Source organism: Lycium ferocissimum, chromosome 7 (genome assembly GCF_029784015.1).
Source record: "Lycium ferocissimum isolate CSIRO_LF1 chromosome 7, AGI_CSIRO_Lferr_CH_V1, whole genome shotgun sequence".
Classification (NCBI taxonomy): Eukaryota; Viridiplantae; Streptophyta; class Magnoliopsida; order Solanales; family Solanaceae; genus Lycium; species Lycium ferocissimum.
The window spans coordinates 19,673,189-19,691,439 of NC_081348.1; the positions used below are offsets into that span (position 1 = coordinate 19,673,189).

Below are 18,251 nucleotides of genomic sequence, written 5' to 3' on the forward strand. Positions count from 1 at the left end.
GACGGGGGTCGACACCCGTCCGTGGGGCCCGCGACCTTTTTATGCTTATTCCGGACGACCTTCGGAAAAAATGTAAGTTTCGTTTCATTTGGACTTTTGCATATGAATTTTCTTATTTACTTAATGGTTTATAATTACGATTTTATGCATATGTATGCTCACGACTCCGCTCGTGCTCATGATGGCACTTCGTTCACCGAGTCCGGCCGGTTATGCTCGTGCGCAATATGATAAACTCCGGTGTGCCGTGTTACGGTTCGCCGAGCTCCTCTCCGCAGGGCGGGTTCCGTTTGGGTGTGATCGTGATATGGTGTGTACGGTCGGCTATGATGTGTACGGGGATTTGTCGGGTTACGAGATCCGAAATCTTCGGTGTGATCTTGTGGCGTGGCGCCAACGACGGCGGGCGACCACCGTTCTAAGAGCTTCGTGCATGATTTGCATTTTAATTACATACTTTGATACTTTGTATATTATGTCTATTTTCGTATTTTGTTCCTATGGTTCTCGTATTTCGCTTTTACATACTCGGCACATATTCCGCATCGACCCCTTTTTCTTCTGGGGTCGCGTTTCATGCCGCGCGGTACACCTGTGAGCTGAAGACGTTAGTGAAATGTTCCGGCGGGATTGGCGAGCTCCCTTGTTCCGGAGTGCTGCCGAGTCAGAGTCTGTACATACTATGATATTCGAGTCATGTTAGAGACTTTGCAGACAGAGTCATATGCATCAGATGTCCGTTGTGAGCGGCCCTATAAGCCGTCATTTTGTGATATGTGATATTACGCATTTTCGTACGTTCGCAAGTTTGTATTTGATTTGAAAGTATGTATTTATGATTTGGCCATGGGCCCAATGTGAGTATGTGTGTTACGATAGTCCGAGGGTTCGCTCATTTTGGAAAGGGTCGGGTGCATCACACCCTATCGGGAATTGGGGTGTGACGGTATGGACTCTTCTCTTCAGGGGAAGAAACTTAGTGAAGAGCAAAGTGCAAATGATTGGGAGAATTGGCCACTTTCCAAGATAATAATTCAGCTTTAAATGACAAACATTGCTTGATGGAAGAACCTCAAAAGCATGGTGATAATAATCCTACTTTGAATGAAACACCGACTTGATGGAAGGATCTGAGAAACATGGTATGAGTATACGAGAGGATGTACAGGAGGGGCCAGAGCATATAAATGAGCAACTGACAGATCAAATCGTCACTCAAAGCTTAGTACCACACAAAGACCAATCTCCTGAGTGCAGTCCTGAAGTTTATATGGTGACAACCTTAATTATCTATGTTGAGGATATTATAATCACATGGAATGACAAAGAAGAGATTACGAAGTTGTAAAGATATTTAGCTGCAGAGTTTGAAATGAAGAACCTTGGAGGGCTTAAGTATTTTCTTGGGATAGAGGTGGCCCAATCTAGCGAAGGAATTTTCCTTTCCCAAAGAAAAAATGTTCTTGACTTATTGGCAGAAACAGGAATGCTAAATTGCAGACCAGTTGAAAGTCCTATAGTTCAAAATCATGGACTAAAAGAGCATCCGAATTAGACACCCACAAACAATGGGAGGTATTAACAACTTGTTGGCAAGTTGATTTATCTATCCCATACAAGACCGGATATAGCATATGCAGTGAGTCTTGTTAGTCAATTCATGCATAATCCTAGTGAAGAACATATGGGGGCGGTCACTCGTATTCTGCAATATCTAAAGTCATCTCCCAGAAGAGGATTTATGTTTAAGAAACATAGTCGTTTGAATAGATGGCCATGCATGTAACACCTCGTACCTTCTAACTAAATTACGTTCATGATTCAGGGACTTAGAAACCAAGACGGGAAGTGTTGGAATTAGGAATTTACCTTGGAACGGTAAAAGTACGCGTTACGTCAAAATGTACTGGCCGTACTTCACTAGGGAGAAAATAGAACTACTGGAATTTGGCGTTCCAGATACGGCCTGAATGTACGGGCCGTACATTATTGTACGGGGAGTAGTTCTTGGCCATACAATTTATACGGGACATACTTTAAAGTACGGGCCGTACTTATCATCTCGTACCTCACCAGCGAAAAATCATGGTTTCTGGAATTTGGCACATGAGGTACGCCCACATTGTATGGGACGTACAATATTGTACAGGCCATACAATGTGCCTGTACCTTCCTCGCTTCTATAAATAGTATAAATTCGGGACTTCAGTTTTAATCTCACTTTTCATATTCTCAAGCCTAGCTCGAAGTTCTTCTCCTCCCACCATTATAATACAACAAGGTAAGCCTTTTTTAATCATTCCAAGTAAATTCTAACATGTATCCATGATTTCTAAATAAGAATTCATTATTCCTAACCTAAGGTTTTCAAGAAAACTCACCTCAAGGATTCAAGATTAAGGCTTTTGGGATTCTTCTCAAGTTCAGACCATTAATTACAAGTTTTGGAGTATTAACAGGTATGTCGGGTTTCTATCAACGTGTGGGAATATCATTGTTCTTCCTCATACCACGTTCATCCATGAAAATACGAAGTTCCATAAACCTAGGGTTTCTATTTTAAATTCATGATAACCCTAAGTTACAAGTATCATGCTATACCATCTTTGTATTACTAATTCGTTGTTGTATTCTTGATATTCCATTTTGGTTATTGAGAATCTGTCTGTAATTCATAAATACCCATGCTTTGCATTCCATGGGTTCTTAAATGCAAGATATGAACTGTTATGCTTATTTTTCACGAACCTCTACATGCTTCCATGTTTTCATACAAATTATACTATATATCTATCTTCATGTTACAATACAATCACAAATCAAGTTTACAATTGTGTTTATATAACTTATGGGCTACTAAGCCAATTATATCCATGTTCATGCTTTGGGAGTAACATAGATTACCGAGAAGGTTTAATACCTGAAACTACGTATGCCAGCGTAGGATAAAGATCGCTCTGCCCAGTTAGGACGATTCCTTCATGTTTTCCCATTGTGGGTTATTGGATCCATTTATGTTCATGTTCATGTTCACATAAGGGTGTTCATGGGTCGGTTTGGGTAGGTTTTAGGTTAAAACCAAAACCAAACCAATCTAGTCAGTTTTTAAAATTATTACAACCAAACCAAACCAAATATAATACATATCCATCGGTTTGGTTGTAGTCTGTTTGGTTTGGTTTGGGTTGGTCTTTCGGTTTTTAAGAAACTTAACGGTATTTCTCTTTTTCATGTTTCTTTCCTACAATTAGGAGAGAATTTTCTATCCTTTTCCAACTTATAATCCTCTATTACCCTTTTATTGTGGTAACTATAGTTTCTTGCATTATGGAGAAAATGTCTTAAGATTTATGATTTTAATTAAGTGAATAAAGTTTATAAGAAATACAGAAAATAAATCAAGGTAAATCTCATATAGTTGTTTCTTTGAATAAATGAGTTTGAATTCATGGAATTCTTTTTTTAAAATCAGCTTACATTATAAAGTTCATTAGCCTATTAGAGATAAATAAAATTTTGCTTAAAAAGTACAAATTATTTAAAAGTAATTGTAAAAACTAATATATTTTGTATATATATAATTATAAAAAAAAAAGTATATTTGGTTCGGTTTGATTTTTTCTTGGGTTTGCTTTTAGTAAAACCAAAACCAAATCAACTATTATCAATTTTTAAAAAATCAAACCAAACCTAACCCAAGTAAATATCGCTTTATTTAATCGGTTTGGTTTTGGTTTTCGGTTTGGATCGATTTTCAACCAAACCGTGAACACCCCTATGTTCATGTAGTGTACCCTGGCAAGGTACAGGATGGCTAGCTGGTCGACCAGAGATCAGACACCATGTACTTATGTGGTGGTTACATGTCGGTCATACTAATGCTTTCCCACAGATATCTTAACAGATTTAAAATATTTTATTCATGTTATACATATTCATGTCAGATGATATTCATGTTCAGCTTACAGATACAGTTTCAGTTTTAGTTCTGTTATTTCATGTCCCATGCTTATTTCATTCAGTTGCTTTACATGCCAGTACAATTAGAATGTACTGACGTGTCCTTTTATTTTTCCGGGGGACTGCATTTCACGATGCAGATTTATAGGACGACGGATCAGCTCGTTAGGACCTTGCATGTATCAGCTATTGGTGAGCCTCATCTCATTCGGGGTTTTATCTTTATTTATTTCATGTCAGTTATGCAATTAAGGTATGCGGAGGGGCCTTGTTCGGATAAATAATTTAGCAGTCAGACTCATTTCAGAGGTTTCATAGACTAGACTAGTTCAGTACGTCATGTCAAATATTCAGATAAATGTAGGGCCTCGAGAGATCGAAATGCGTTCGCTAACCGATCGAATATAAAGATAAATGTGTGGGGCCTCGAGAACCGAGGCTCACCACCGACTAGCCGAATCCGAAAGCCTTAGCGAGGGCCGCGTTCGCACCGTATATCGGTTCGCATCACGAGATGCAAAAGCTCGAGCAAATGGGTCGTCAGTACACTAGAATTGTACTGGTATGTAAAGCAACTGAATGAAATAATACGCCGAACTGAAATGGAACTAAATCGCGATAACCGCTGGTCGAACGGGGAAGTAAAGATATGGATACCGCACGTCCCGAATAATGAATAACTTTGTTTACCGTCATCGACCTTAGGTCCAATAATAATAATATGCATGCAAAATCTGTGGCATGATGCCTAAGTATACGTATACATAATTTGTGACCTTAGGTCCATATCTGTGGGCCTGATGCCCTAATATAGTTATTCAATAACAAGCACTGAGATTGAGATATAACTGATAACATGATACTGATTACTGATTATGAAGATAAAACTGGTAATTGTTCACAATAATTCTAAACATTCATACTGAGACTCATGAGATACAATTCACAAGTCTATATTGATTACGTACTGAGTTCATGATATTCAAATTAATCCTTATGAACAAATCCTGAAACTATATATAAGCCTAAAAGATAACAGTTCTACAACTATTCAAGAAACTAGGGCTAAACTGTATTCTGAGTCAATTTACTGATAAGTATGAAGAATGAGGCGTATGGAGAATCATGAACATTCCCTAATGTAGATAGTTAGCCTCACATACCTTATTTGCTTCACAATCCTCAATCCAAAAGTCGGAATTCTGAGAAGAACCCAAAAGCTGTGTCTCAAACCTTATCTGTGGGTTTTCATGAAAACCCTACGTTAAGAACAATGAATTCTATCTTAGATTATCTAAATATATGATAGAATTTGATTGGAATGGATAGAAATTGCTTACCTTAGAGTTCTTGGAGTTGGAGAGTAGAAACAAGTCGTGTTGAGGCTTTAGAACCGGTAAAATAAAATTAGAACTGAAACTATGTATTTATAGGTTCTGGTGTGGGCTGAGAAATACGGACCAAAATACGATCCGTATTTTAAATTACGGTCCATAAACCTGGACTGTATTTAAGCATGTTCAACGGACAGAAACACTGTACAACTCCTTACCAAAAATGGGCCGTATTTCAAAATACGGTCCGTATTTAACCATGAAATTTTTTAAGCCAATTTCCAGAATGCACAGTGATTAGATGCCACATTACGATTTGAAATACAGGTCATATACTAAAATACGGTCCGTATTCTGGGGCGTAAATCCCCATCTGACAACTGAAGAGAAATTTTCAATTCCCACATTCTTTATCTGGTTTTCTAAGTCTAGAATCATGGTCAAAGCTTAAGTTAAAGGTCTGAGATGTTACAATATCTCCCCCTTGGTATTATTCGTCCTCGAATGATAGATTTTGGTTAAAGGTAACTGCTAAAACATGTGCACACTATCTGGCATGAGCACATGCAAACTGAACTGAAAGGGCGGCGAATTATCTGCAGGAATCGAATAACTACTAAGCCGATCGTCTAATCGGGTTGAATACTGAGAACGTGGAAACTATAGAAGGATATTTGAGAGGAGAAAGTACGTTACCTTTGCCAGTTTTTGTGGTTTCTTCAAAGAGATAGGGGTATCTGGACTTCATGACTTCTTCGGCTTCCCATGTAGCCTCTTCGACTTTCTGACTTCCCCACAAAACCTTTACTGATGCTACTTCTTTAGTTCTCAATTTGTGAACCTGACGATCGAGGATTGCTACTGGGACTTCCTCATAAGTCAAACTATCCTTAATTGCAATGCTATCAGTTGGGACAACAGACGACGGTTCCCTCATACACTTTCTCAACATGGATACATGAAACACTGGGTGTATAGCAGCCAACTCTTGTGGCAACTCAAGTTCATAAGCTACTAGACTGACCTTTTGCAAAATTTTGTAAGGTCCAATATATCTGGGACTGAGTTTTCCTTTCTTTTCAAATCTCGTAACACCCTTCATGGGTGAGACTTTGAGGAACACCCAATCATTAACTTCAAATTTTAAATCTCTCCGTCTCATATCTGTGTAAGATTTCTGGCTACTCTGAGCTATTTTCAGACGCTCTTGAATTAACTTGACCTTCTCCATAGCCTGATAGACCAAATCTGGTCCCAACAATTCTGCTTTACCAACTTCGAACCAACAAATTGGTGATCTACAACTTCGCCCATACAAAGCTTCAAACGGTGTCATCCCAATGCTGGCATGATAACTGTTATTATAGGAAAAATCGATGAGAGGTAAGTGATCATCCCAATTACCTTTAAAATCAAGAACACAAGCCCTCAACATGTCCTCAAGAGTTTGAATGGTACGTTTTGCCTGACCATATGTCTGTGGATGAAAAGCTGTGCTAAGATTAACCTTAGTACCTAATCCTTTTTCGGAAGGATTCTTCGAGTTCGACGCCGTGAACCGAGCACCACGATCCGAAATAATGAACCTTTGGGCTCCCATGTAAGTCGACAATTTCATTAACATATAACTTGGCGTAATCTTCTGCTGAATCTGTGGTCTTGATTAGCAAAAAGTGTGCTAACTTAGTAAGCCAGTCAACGATCACCCAATAGAGTCATGCCTCCTAGATGAACGAGCTAGGCCTGATACAAAGTCCATATTGATCATTTCCCATTTCCAGACAGGAATATCAATGTTTTGAGCCAAGCTACCAGGCCTCTGGTGTTCGGCTTTCACTTGCTGATAGTTGGGGCACTTAGCCACAAAGTCTACTACATTCTTTTTCATGTAGTTCCACCGATAAATTTCCTTGAGGTCATGATACATCTTAGTGGAACCTGGGTGAATGGAATACCTGAAGTTGTGAGATTCTGCCATAATTCGCTCTCTGAGCCCATCAACATCTGGGACACATAATCTACCTCGGTACCTTAAGGTACCATCATCTCCCCCTTGTTCAAAAGTTGTCGTCTTATGCTTATGAATCCTCTTTCCTTCGCAAACGGTGGGGATCACGAAACCGGCTTCTCCTTCACTTCAACGACTAGGGAGGATTAAGATCTATCTTGAACAACAACACCCCATCCTCCGAGTCCAAAAGTCGAACCCCAAGACTGGCTAAACGGTGAACTTTCTTGGTCATAATTCTCTTATCTGCATCGACATGGGCTAAACCTGAGAGCATCGGCTACATCATTCGCCTTCCCTGGATGATAGAGAATATCTACATCATAGTCCTTAAGCAATTCGAGCCATCTTCTCTGTCTAAGATTCAACTCTCTTTGCCTGAAGATATACTGTAGACTTTTATGATCGGTGAAGATATCAACATACACTCCATACAAATAGTGACGCCATATCTTCAGTGCAAAGACTACTGCTGCCAATTCTAGATCATGAGTCGGATAATTCTTTCATGAACTTTAAGCTATCTAGATGCGTCAGCTACAACCTTACCATGCTGCATTAAAACACAACCGAGACCAACTCATGAAGCATCACAATAGACTATGAACCTTCGGTTCCCTGCGGTAGCGTCAAAAAGCGGAGCGAAGTCAACCTTTTCTTCAAATCTTCGAAACTCTGCTCGCATGCATCTGACCACTGAAATTTAACCTTTTTCTGAGTCAACTTGGTCAACGGAGCTGAGATTGAGGAAAACCCCTTTATAAAACGTCTATAGTAGCCTGCTAGACCCAAGAAACTTCTGATATCTGATGCTAATATGGGTCTGGGCCAATTCTTAACAGCGTCAATTTTCTGAGAATCGACCTTAACACCCTCTCCTGAAATTACCTGGCCTAGGAATGCCACTAACTTTAGCCAAAACTCACACTTTGAGAATTTTGCATAAATTTGGCGATCCTGTTTGCAATACTATTCTGAGGTGTTTTGCATGGTCAGCCTCACAACAGGAGTATACCAGGATATCATCAATAAATACAATGACAAACAAATCAAGATACAACTTAAAGACCCTATTCATAAGATCTATGAAAGCTGCTTGTGCATTCGTCAACCCAAAAGACATGACAAGAAACTCAAAATGACCATAACGGGTTCTGAAAGCGATTTTCGGGATATCAACTCCCTTAACCTTTAACTGATGGTAGCCTGATCTGAGGTCAATCTTGGAATAACACTGAGCACCCTGAAGTTGATCAAATAAATTGTCTATTCTGGGAAGAGGATACTTGTTCTTAATGGTGACTTTGTTCAACTGGCTATAGTCTATACACATAGGCAAGGACCCATCTTTCTTTTGAACAAACAAGACTGGCGCGCCCCAGGGTGAGACAGTTGGCCTTATAAATCCTTTATCAATAAGATCCTTCAATTGGACTTTTAACCCTTTTAAACTCTATTGGGGCCATTCTATCTTTGCGGAATAGATATCGGCTTAGTCGGAAGCGAGGCCCGATCAATCCCAATTTCCATCGGCTAAGTGTCGAAGCGTGTCAATCCCAAAGTCAATTTCCTGTCGGGAGGGACCTGGGTAGATCATCCGGAAAGACCTCGCGGAAACTCACTAAAAGCCTCGGCGGAAGTCGGAATGCGCATCTCGATTCTTGACTCGAACTAAGTGGTAAATATACCCCTTGAAAATTATCTTTTTGGCTCTAAGATAGGAAATACACTGAAATTGTGCTGTATGTAAAGCAAGCCCGAATGAAATAATACGCCGGTCGAAACGGGCCAATTGAAATGCGATCGCTGAGCCCGAATAGAAAGTAAAGATATGGATACTCCACATCCGAATAATGAATAACACCGTTTCGTCTATGACCTTAGGTCCAATAATAATAACGTACGTACAAAATATGTGGCATGATGCCTAAGTATACGTATACATAATCTGTGACCTTAGGTCCATATCTGTGGGCCTGATGCCCTAATACAAGTATTCAATAACAAGCACTGAGACTGAGATATAACTGATAACATGATACTGATTACTGATTATAAAGATAAAACTGGTAATTGTTCACAATAATTCTAAACATTCATACTGAGACTCATGAGATACAATTCACAAGTCTATTTTGATTACGTACTGAGTTCATGGTATTCAAATTAATCCTCATGAACGAATTTTGAAACTATAAGCCTAGAAGATAACAGTTCTACAACTATTCAAGAAACTAGGGCTAAACTGTATTCTCGAGTCAATTTCGATAAGTATGAAGAATGAGGCGTAGGGAGAATCATGAACATTCCCCTAACGTAGATAGTTAGCCTCACATACCTTATTTGCTTCACAATCCTCAATCCAAAAGTCGAATTTGAGAAGAACCCAAAAGCTTGTGTCTCAAACCTTATCTGTGGGTTTTCATGAAAACCCTAGGTTAAGAACAATGAATTCTATCTTAGATTATCTAAATACATGATAGAATTTGATTGGAATGGATAGAACTTGCTTACCTTAGAGTTCTTGGGGTTGGAGAGTAGAAACAAGTCGTGTTAGGGCTTTAGGAACTGGTAAAAATAAAATTAGAACTGAAATCATGTATTTATAGGTTCTGGTGCGGGCTGAGAAATACGGATCAAAATACGGTCCGTATTTTGAATTACGGTCTGTAAACCTGGATCGTATTTAAGCATGTTCAACGGACAGAAACACTGTACAACTCATTACCAAATACGACCACCAAATACGGGCCGTATTTCAAAATACGGTCCGTATTTAACTATGAAATTTTCTAAGCCAATTTCCAGAATGCACAGTGATTAGATGCCACATTACGATTTGAAATGCGGGCCGTATACTGAAATACAGTCCGTATTCTGGGGCGTAAATCCCCATCTGACAATTGAAGAGAAATTTTAAATTCCCACATTCTTTATCTGGTTTTCTAAGTCTTGAATCATGGTCAAAGCTTAAGTTAAAGGTATGAGATGTTACAGTTCATGCCCCATGTTGATTCAGCAAGACATCGAGTGCCGTGTTACGCCTAGGCCATTGGGGGCGTGACAATATAGATGCGGACTGGGCTGGAAGTGCAACAGATAGAAGATCAACATCAGGTTAATTGACCTTTGTTGGAGGAAACTTAATTACTTGGAGAAGCAAGAAACAAAATGTGGTGGCTTTATCTAGTGGAGAGGCAGAATTCAGAAGTATGACTAAGGGAGTCTGTGAACTTCTTTGGTTGAAGAGTTTATTAACCAAAATCGATTTTGACTCAAGTTCAACAATAAAGATGTTTTGTAATAATAAGTTAGCTATACAAATTGCTCGAAATCCTGTTCAACATGACCGGACAAAACATTTCGAAGCAGATCGGCATTTCATTAAAGAGAAACTTGAAGAGAAATTAATATGTTTTCCTCATGTGAAATCAGAAGGCCAGTTAGCAGACATGCTAACAAAAGCTGTTCCAAGTATACCATTTAACAACTCATTGGACAAGTTGGGTATCAAAGACATCTACATACCAATTTGAGGGGGAGTATTGCAATGAACTGCATAGAGTGAGCAAAGTTAGGAAACAGAATAAGAGAATGGTGGGATTGGAGCTTAAATTGATTTTACTTTGTTTCTTTTAATAGTTAATAATCTTTCCGTTAGGTGTCTGGATTAATTACTATTGATTATCTTTCCTTTTAGGTGTCTTTTCTCTTTGTATGTAGCAATAGCTTTGTAATCATTCAAATACAGAAAATTAATAGAAAAGAAAACCTTTCACGGTGTTTGGTTTCTTATCATTCTAATCCTAACAAATTGTTGTTTCAATTTAATAGAATGCTTTGGATATACAAGCCAATAATTAAAGAAACCATAATCCCAAGAACAAATGGCCTTCCAGTAGCACCTGCCGATACAGACCTGTGCAAGGTGCAACCAGTTAGAATTACAATCCACAAACAATTTTCAAAAGAACTTACTAAACCAGTAAGCTTAAGCATCTGGACTGCATGATTGATATTTACCTTGTCACTGTTGACTTAGATGCTGTGAGCCCAAATCCAAAGGGAAACAATGGGTCATAGTGAGGGTCACCAACGTTCATTGGAAGTTGATCTACAGTTCTGAACCATGTCCTCGGAAGTTTTCCGGTAAATCCGTAGTCCCCAAAGAGAAGATCAGTGATACCTTGTCCTTCAGTTCCAGGTAACCAGGCTGCTACAAGTGCATCTATTGAAAGTAGATATGGCTCAATCACGAGTGGTCGACCAGATATAACGATGACAACACACTTCACGGATTGGCAAACATTGTTAATGACATCAGGCCCAGGATCTGCCATTGTGAGAGTAGGACTGTCTCCTGCAGTCTCAGCATAAGTGTGCTCACCAACAGCCACAATAGCGTAGTCAAAGCCACTCGAAGTAGCATACTTGCTGTCAGGATTCTCAACATAGATGACTTCTGTTCCTGGATCTACTGCAGACTTTATTGCACCGAGGATGGTAGTTCCTGTAAATGAAGTTCACTCTGTGCAGTCATCTTTCAACACTAACTGACTGAAAAATAGCAAATGGTTATTTGTGCATTATGACAATAGTTACTTAGCCTGCTGCAGTTTCCTATATAGAATTACCAAAAAATTAAGTCGTATAATATTTTCCAAAAGATTTGTGTACAGTTCAAGTATTATTTTAATAACCATGGTATCCGAGCCAACTTGCGTGCACCTTGACTAATTCCACGGGATACCTGTCACCTCCCACCAGCAACAGGTAACTCTGTCCACTAAGGCTAGGATAGATGAGAAGAAATCACCTCATGGTTCTCAACCCACTTTATTGACCACTAGACCACACCCTTGGGTGCGTGTACAGTTCAAGTTCAAGTATATTTTCTGAGAGAAATTTCTATACTCATTCTGCTTTTTTCCCTTATCTTGTTGGAGGGGGAGCTTATTCAAGAAATAATAAGGTCAAGTATATTTCAAATTTTCTATTCACAGTAAGTCAATTAAATGTAGTATTAAAGGTCTTGTGAAACGCATCATAAGAAATAGCATACCTCTTGTAAGATCATTACCACTAAACCCCTGCCAAGTAATAGTCCATCCGCCACATTGATAACCTAAGTTATCAGCATGGCTACCAGCAACCAAAATTTTAGACACTTTCTTAGGAAGAGGTAACAATGGGTTGTTAGCAGTTTTCCCATTCTTCAGCAGCACAAGAGATTTCCGCACAGCTTCTCTTGCTAAGTTCCTGTGTTCCTGATCAAAAGCCACGGGTTATTATAACCACAAGAGCTCAATTTCCCGATTCAAACAGTTCATAAATAATACATCTCAAACTACAGACACAAAGGCCCCAAATGGAAGTTAAGTGGAAAGGGTCTTCAGCAGGGGCGGAGGCCCGGTGCAGCTTACTTGTTCGGCAGAACCCAATAGCTTTGGCCCAGACTCTATATTTATGTTAAAAAATCTACTTAATATGCATAAATAATTTATCCAGAACCCGGTGTCGTTTCTAAAATCCAGAACTCATAAACTCAAAATTCTAAGCTCTTCCCCTTCAAGTAGGGGCAAGGATTAGCCAAACAAACGACTAAACAAAGGCCATATACATGGCATGCACTGACATTGTAAATGAGGCTTGAAATGTAAAGTATCATGTGTTAGTGACCTACCTGGCTCCCAACCTCGTTGATCAGGCTGAAATCAGCGTAGGGGTCCTCAAAAAGTCCCATGGTAAATTTCACTGACAAAATCCTCTCCACTGCATCATCAATACGATCCGTTGGGACAAAATTGTTCTTGACGAGGTAAGTGAGATCATTGATAAACTCGGTGAAATTATATGGGACCATAACCTGCAAATGACCAATTTGACATTTCCTAATTTAGCTTGAACCCCAAAAGATTTCTCAACACAATGCAGCTGAATATTAATTTGATCTAGCTCTCTCAATGTCTCTTATGTACTAACAGCAGTTATTAGAATTTAGCTGAAATATTGACACCGGTATAGGGGTGAAAAATCTTACCATGTCTACACCAGCTAGAATGCTAGTCTCAACTGAATAAGTGTAGTTGTCATGAGATGGAGAGGTAAGCCTGTCAATACCTTGCCAATCTGAAATGACAAAACCCTGGTAGATTATCAACACCAATCAGCGAAATCACTTCCAAATGATGGAATTAATGCTCCATGAGAAACTATAAGTGATGCAACAAGTTGGCATGAGACAAGTGCATGAAATATCACAGTTCCACAGTTCTATAATTCTCATATGTGTAATAACCAGCCGCTTTTATTCCGTTTTTACGGAGGAAAGGTCTGCAAGTAACCAAGCTTCCATACTGACCACTGAGGTTTATCTAATCGTCGTATCATTTTTAAGAACATTACCTTGAACTTGAGTGTTCCCTTGAGAAAACCAGTAATTAGATCATGATTTGCATGCATCTTTCTGCCATTCCAGCTAGAATAAGAAGCCATAACTGTGGCAACACCTTTGCTAACTGAGTCGTAGTAGGCAGGCATGTGGATACTTAGCAACTCGTGCATGTTAGTCACGGTGTTATTCTCATTAACACCCTTAGTTGTGCCCCCATCACCAACAAAGTGCTTTGCACAAGCAGCCACCTTTTTCCTGAAAATTGGAAGAGTTGGAGGATTACTCAAGGGCAATCCATTCTACAAGCAAAATTTAATTTAATTACCCAAGAATCATTATCAAAATGTAAATCTAAGATCTAACTGATTCATAAAAGGCTCATCAAAGAATTGATAATAACTACAAAAAAGCGGAAAACAGCATTAGCAAAAAACCATCTCATATTGGACTTTCATTGTGCTCTAATGATAACAAGCAACTAAAAAGAGCAGTAAAGGTTCTCATTATTTAAACTTAGATTTGACAATTCTTTGCACAACGATGAGGAAGATGACTGTAAATATTAGTTTTAACTTTCAAAGTGCAGGATATTAAACAATAAGCATGAAATTGCCTTCAAAGTTTCCATACTTTCCATCAACATAAGGTATGCCCTTCCTCGAACCATTGGGAATCTCGCCTTGTAACCCATTTATAATATCTGTCATTTCTTGAACAATCTTGGGATCTTCACTATAACTTTCATAACAGCGACCCCACCTAGGATCTCTGCAAACCTGCCCGTTTAAACAATAACCTCAAAGTTTACAATTTGAAGTGAAAAGAATGTCATTATTTGTGATAAGATAAATTAGAAAGTCAATCATCAATCTGATTGTATCACCTACAGCGATGCAAGGAGCAAATACATAAGGAATCCCTGTAGCTCTGACTTCAAGAGCAGTAGCATCACCAATCCTTCGCATGAGTTCAGGGTCCCTGAAGTATAGATATTCAGTATAAAATTCAGATAAGACCGACATCTTTTTTCTTTTTAGCAAGCAAGAGGGTAAGGCCGACATCATGTCACATTGGACTGGGAAAAATTTCTAAAAGTGCAAAAATAACCGTAGATAATATCAACAAGAGTTTTTGAATATACAATACATTCATATTTCCAAGATACAACTTACCATAACACACAGTTACTGGGCTTAAGCTATATAATTTGCAATATATCTTGAAAACTGATGTCATTTAAAAGATCTGTCTATTAACAGCCAACAAATCACTGATCACAATGTTATCTTTGCAAATGAATGACTAAACTTTTTCAAGAAAGAAATGCCTCTCCCCCTCCCAAGGCGGTAGGGATAAGGTCTGCATACACACTACTCTCCCCAGACCCCACTTGTGGGATTACACTGGGTATGTTAATTGTTGTCTTCAAGAAAAGAAAAATGAAGCTTGATATAGCTAATGAAAGATTTCTTGGTAGTACACTTAGATAACAAATTAACAGTCCAGATGAGAACACATGCTCTATAAACCAGCAAAGAACATACAATATAAGTTTAATATGTCAACAATCAGCAGAAATTGTTTTGTACTTGACGAAAATATCCATGTAAAATTTCCTTACCTAGCAGCTCCAAGACCAATGTTATGTGGAAATATGGTGGCATTGAAAACATTGTTGTGTCCATGAACGGCATCGATCCCATATATCATTGGAATCGCAAGGCGAGTTGACATAGAACCATTTTGGCAGTCATTCACCATATTAACCCAATCTGCAGCAGTAGCTTTCGGAAGTGGAGTACTTCCCCCACCGCTTAATACACTCCCTAAATCAGAATAACCATACATAAACTTCAATTCTCTGTTTGCCATGCTGACAAGATATTTTGAACATAAGTGGAGGGCCTTTGATTGGGATTTGATCCTACATCTAAATTTGCAAAACAAGTTGTAATAACAATCTATCTCTTCTTTAGTTTATTGTCATTTAAATGGGGTATTTAGAAAATGTTATTACTTGGTTGTTAGAACATAATCCTGAGTTCATGTTTCATTGTTAATTACTGCTTCATTACATGCCATTTCTTTGTTGAATTATCATATCAGAATTTGACGAAAAGAAACATTGCACGTTTTGCACTTGATTTGCACTTAATGGTCATTTCTCCAAGCACTTGATTTGCAGTTAATGATCATTTCTTCCAATTTAGCCAAGACTGATGTATAACAAAAAGTTGTTGTGAACATGCTTTCAAACTCCATAGACAGCCTTATCTCTTGGCGTACTCTGGATAATTTAAACTTTGAAGAAGGAACTGAATAAGTTTCGGTCAACTTCCTTTATCAGTGAAAAGAGAAATTCGTTTTAGCTCAATTTTCTTTCCTTCGCTGGTTCTTCATTTCAGCTCTTTTGCATACTCTTTCTATTTATTTCTGATGCCATTCGATATTGCATTTCCTGATATTGTCACTCTGAGTACCATGAATACTCATAACCTTTTTTTCTTGCAGGTGCTCACAGCTATTAAAATGACATTATCGAATCTCCAACTATTTAATTGAATCTCCAAGGAAATATGTGCTAGTAACAAATCATGATCAAGAGATACAAAAAAAAGCAGAAAAACTAGAAAATATATAAAGGGCACTACTATATGGATGTGAAATGTTCCTTATCAAAATATATAGATGTGAAATTCCAATGTTTTTTTTTATCACAAAGATGGGGATTACAACTTCAATTTCACATAACAATTTACTTCAACCTCACATTATCCAACCTATAAGAAAAGTAGCACACAGCAACTAACAAAGCAAATAAATACAAAAAAAAAAAAAAAAAAAAAAAAAAAACTAAACAAATACGCAAATGATACTAGTAGTACCAGTGGTGGAGCCACATTGAAGCAAGGGGGTTCATATGATACCTCTTGCTCAAGAAATTTACTTATTATATCTGTAAGTTACACGTCAAAAATGATAAAATGCACGATAAATACAAGGGTTGAATCCCCTTAACTTCAGGGGCGGATTTAAAGAGGGCTGAGGAACACCCTCGGCAAAAAGTTACAGTGTATATATCGGGTAAATTTTCTGTGTTTATGTGCATATATTAGCTTTTGAACACCCTGAATAAATTATATTTAGCTTCTTTTTTTTTTTCCGAACCCCCTGAATGAAAATCCTGGATCCGCCACTTAACTTGAAACACAAGCCTGATATAGTCCATTTTTATAAAAGTTGAACCCCCTTAATGAAATCTCTGGCTCCACCACTTTATCCTACTCCTAAATAGACGTGAGATGTAACTGAAATTGTGGTCCAAGTAAACAGGGCTTACTACTTCAAGCTCACAAAACAATCTTCTTTAGACTGACATTATCAAATGTCCAAAAAATTACTCCATAAAAACAAACTACAAAAGAAAATTTACAAACATGGAAACTATAGTACTGTACAGATTTGAAAATGTTACCAATAAAGTAGTCTCTCATGATTTGAATTGTAGCAACAGTCCTATCAATCTGAATCATCTGACCAATCTTTTCTTCAAGTGTCATTCGACCAAGAAGATCTTTAACTCTAACCCCAACTGCTTGTTTTGAGTCCTTGTACTTCATATACTTGTCAGCCATTGCAATCTTGCTACTGCAGCTCCACCATAACAGCAAAGTCACAACCCACCAAACCCAACTTTTCCTACCCATTTTTGAACTCTTCAGTACAATTATAACATATAGAAAATGTTGTTTTTTTAAGATGGTGCTTGGAATTTGATTGAATACCCAAGAAAATGTAGGGTAAAGGGTGCAAGAAAATGCAGGATCTTGAAGGTTTTAGTGAAAGAATACAGTGGGCAAAGCAAGCAGAGAGATACACAGTGCTGTTTTTTTGTGGCAAAAGGTAGGGTCTAGTAGTAGCTGAGACTTGAGATAATCTTTGGGAAGTTACAAAGTCAGTTATACTCCAATAATATTTTGCTCCTCTACGGCTCTGCCAGCTGGCACTTTTCTTTTCGCGCGAAAATGGGTATTCGCATGAAGCCTGGACATATCCAATTCGATACTTTTTGCCCACGACTATTCGAATTAGCGGCATAAGGTGCACAGGCAAAGCACTCGCAATTAAGAATTTCGTCAAAATCTCTCACGATTAAGAAAGGAATTTCTGCCCACATCATTTGTTTAGCCGCCTGCACGTCACTCGTTTAATTCTCATAAGTCATAAATATGTACCACTAGAGAGTGGTTGTGGAAATTATGATACATCAATTATTAAAGGGGTAACTAATAATGAATGAGTTATTACATAGTGATTAGATAATGAATAAATTGTTGTCCTGATTAAATGATTCATTTACGCTAATAGGGTATTTTAAAAATCTGAATTATTTAATTCATGAGTTGTGCGTATTATTATTTCACATTTTATTTAAAATAATATATAAGTTATTGCATAACTTAATATAAGTATTATTTAGTATTCCTAATCAAATCCTACATTAGTTATCCGACGATTATTTTTTCATAAGACCAACTAGTGTATCATCTTATGC

General features: G+C 38.1%; 1 protein-coding gene across 2 annotated transcripts; it reads right to left on the bottom strand.

The window, feature by feature from the left end:
• Positions 1 to 11,057: 11,057 nt before the first annotated feature.
• On the bottom strand, positions 11,058 to 17,687 carry LOC132063662 (uncharacterized). 2 transcript variants are annotated; one of them, XM_059456319.1, is made up of 10 exons: positions 17,172 to 17,682; positions 15,318 to 15,522; positions 14,584 to 14,674; positions 14,327 to 14,472; positions 13,708 to 13,951; positions 13,343 to 13,447; positions 12,986 to 13,168; positions 12,365 to 12,569; positions 11,326 to 11,812; positions 11,058 to 11,221 (listed from the first exon to the last, which is right to left on the bottom strand). In XM_059456319.1, exons 1-10 carry the CDS (start codon positions 17,401 to 17,403, stop codon positions 11,125 to 11,127), a joined length of 1,995 nt encoding a protein of 664 aa, XP_059312302.1. In that variant the 5' UTR covers positions 17,404 to 17,682; the 3' UTR covers positions 11,058 to 11,124. The 2 variants fall into 2 exon arrangements, with proteins under 2 accessions (XP_059312302.1, XP_059312303.1); XM_059456320.1 differs by lacking the exon at positions 11,058 to 11,221 and having other exon boundaries at positions 11,708 to 11,830; positions 17,172 to 17,687.
• Between the last annotated feature and the right edge of the window lie 564 nt (positions 17,688 to 18,251).

Coding starts and splice junctions, on each gene's coding strand:
- LOC132063662 (XM_059456319.1), bottom strand. CDS start 17,403: ATGGGTAGGAAAAGTTGGGTTTGGTGGGTTGTGACTTTGCTGTTATGG. Junction 13,952..14,326: donor ATACCTTATGTTGATGGAAA/GTATGGAAACTT, acceptor TCCAATTTTCAG/GAAAAAGGTGGCTGCTTGTG. Junction 13,448..13,707: donor AGGGAACACTCAAGTTCAAG/GTAATGTTCTTA, acceptor ATAATCTACCAG/GGTTTTGTCATTTCAGATTG.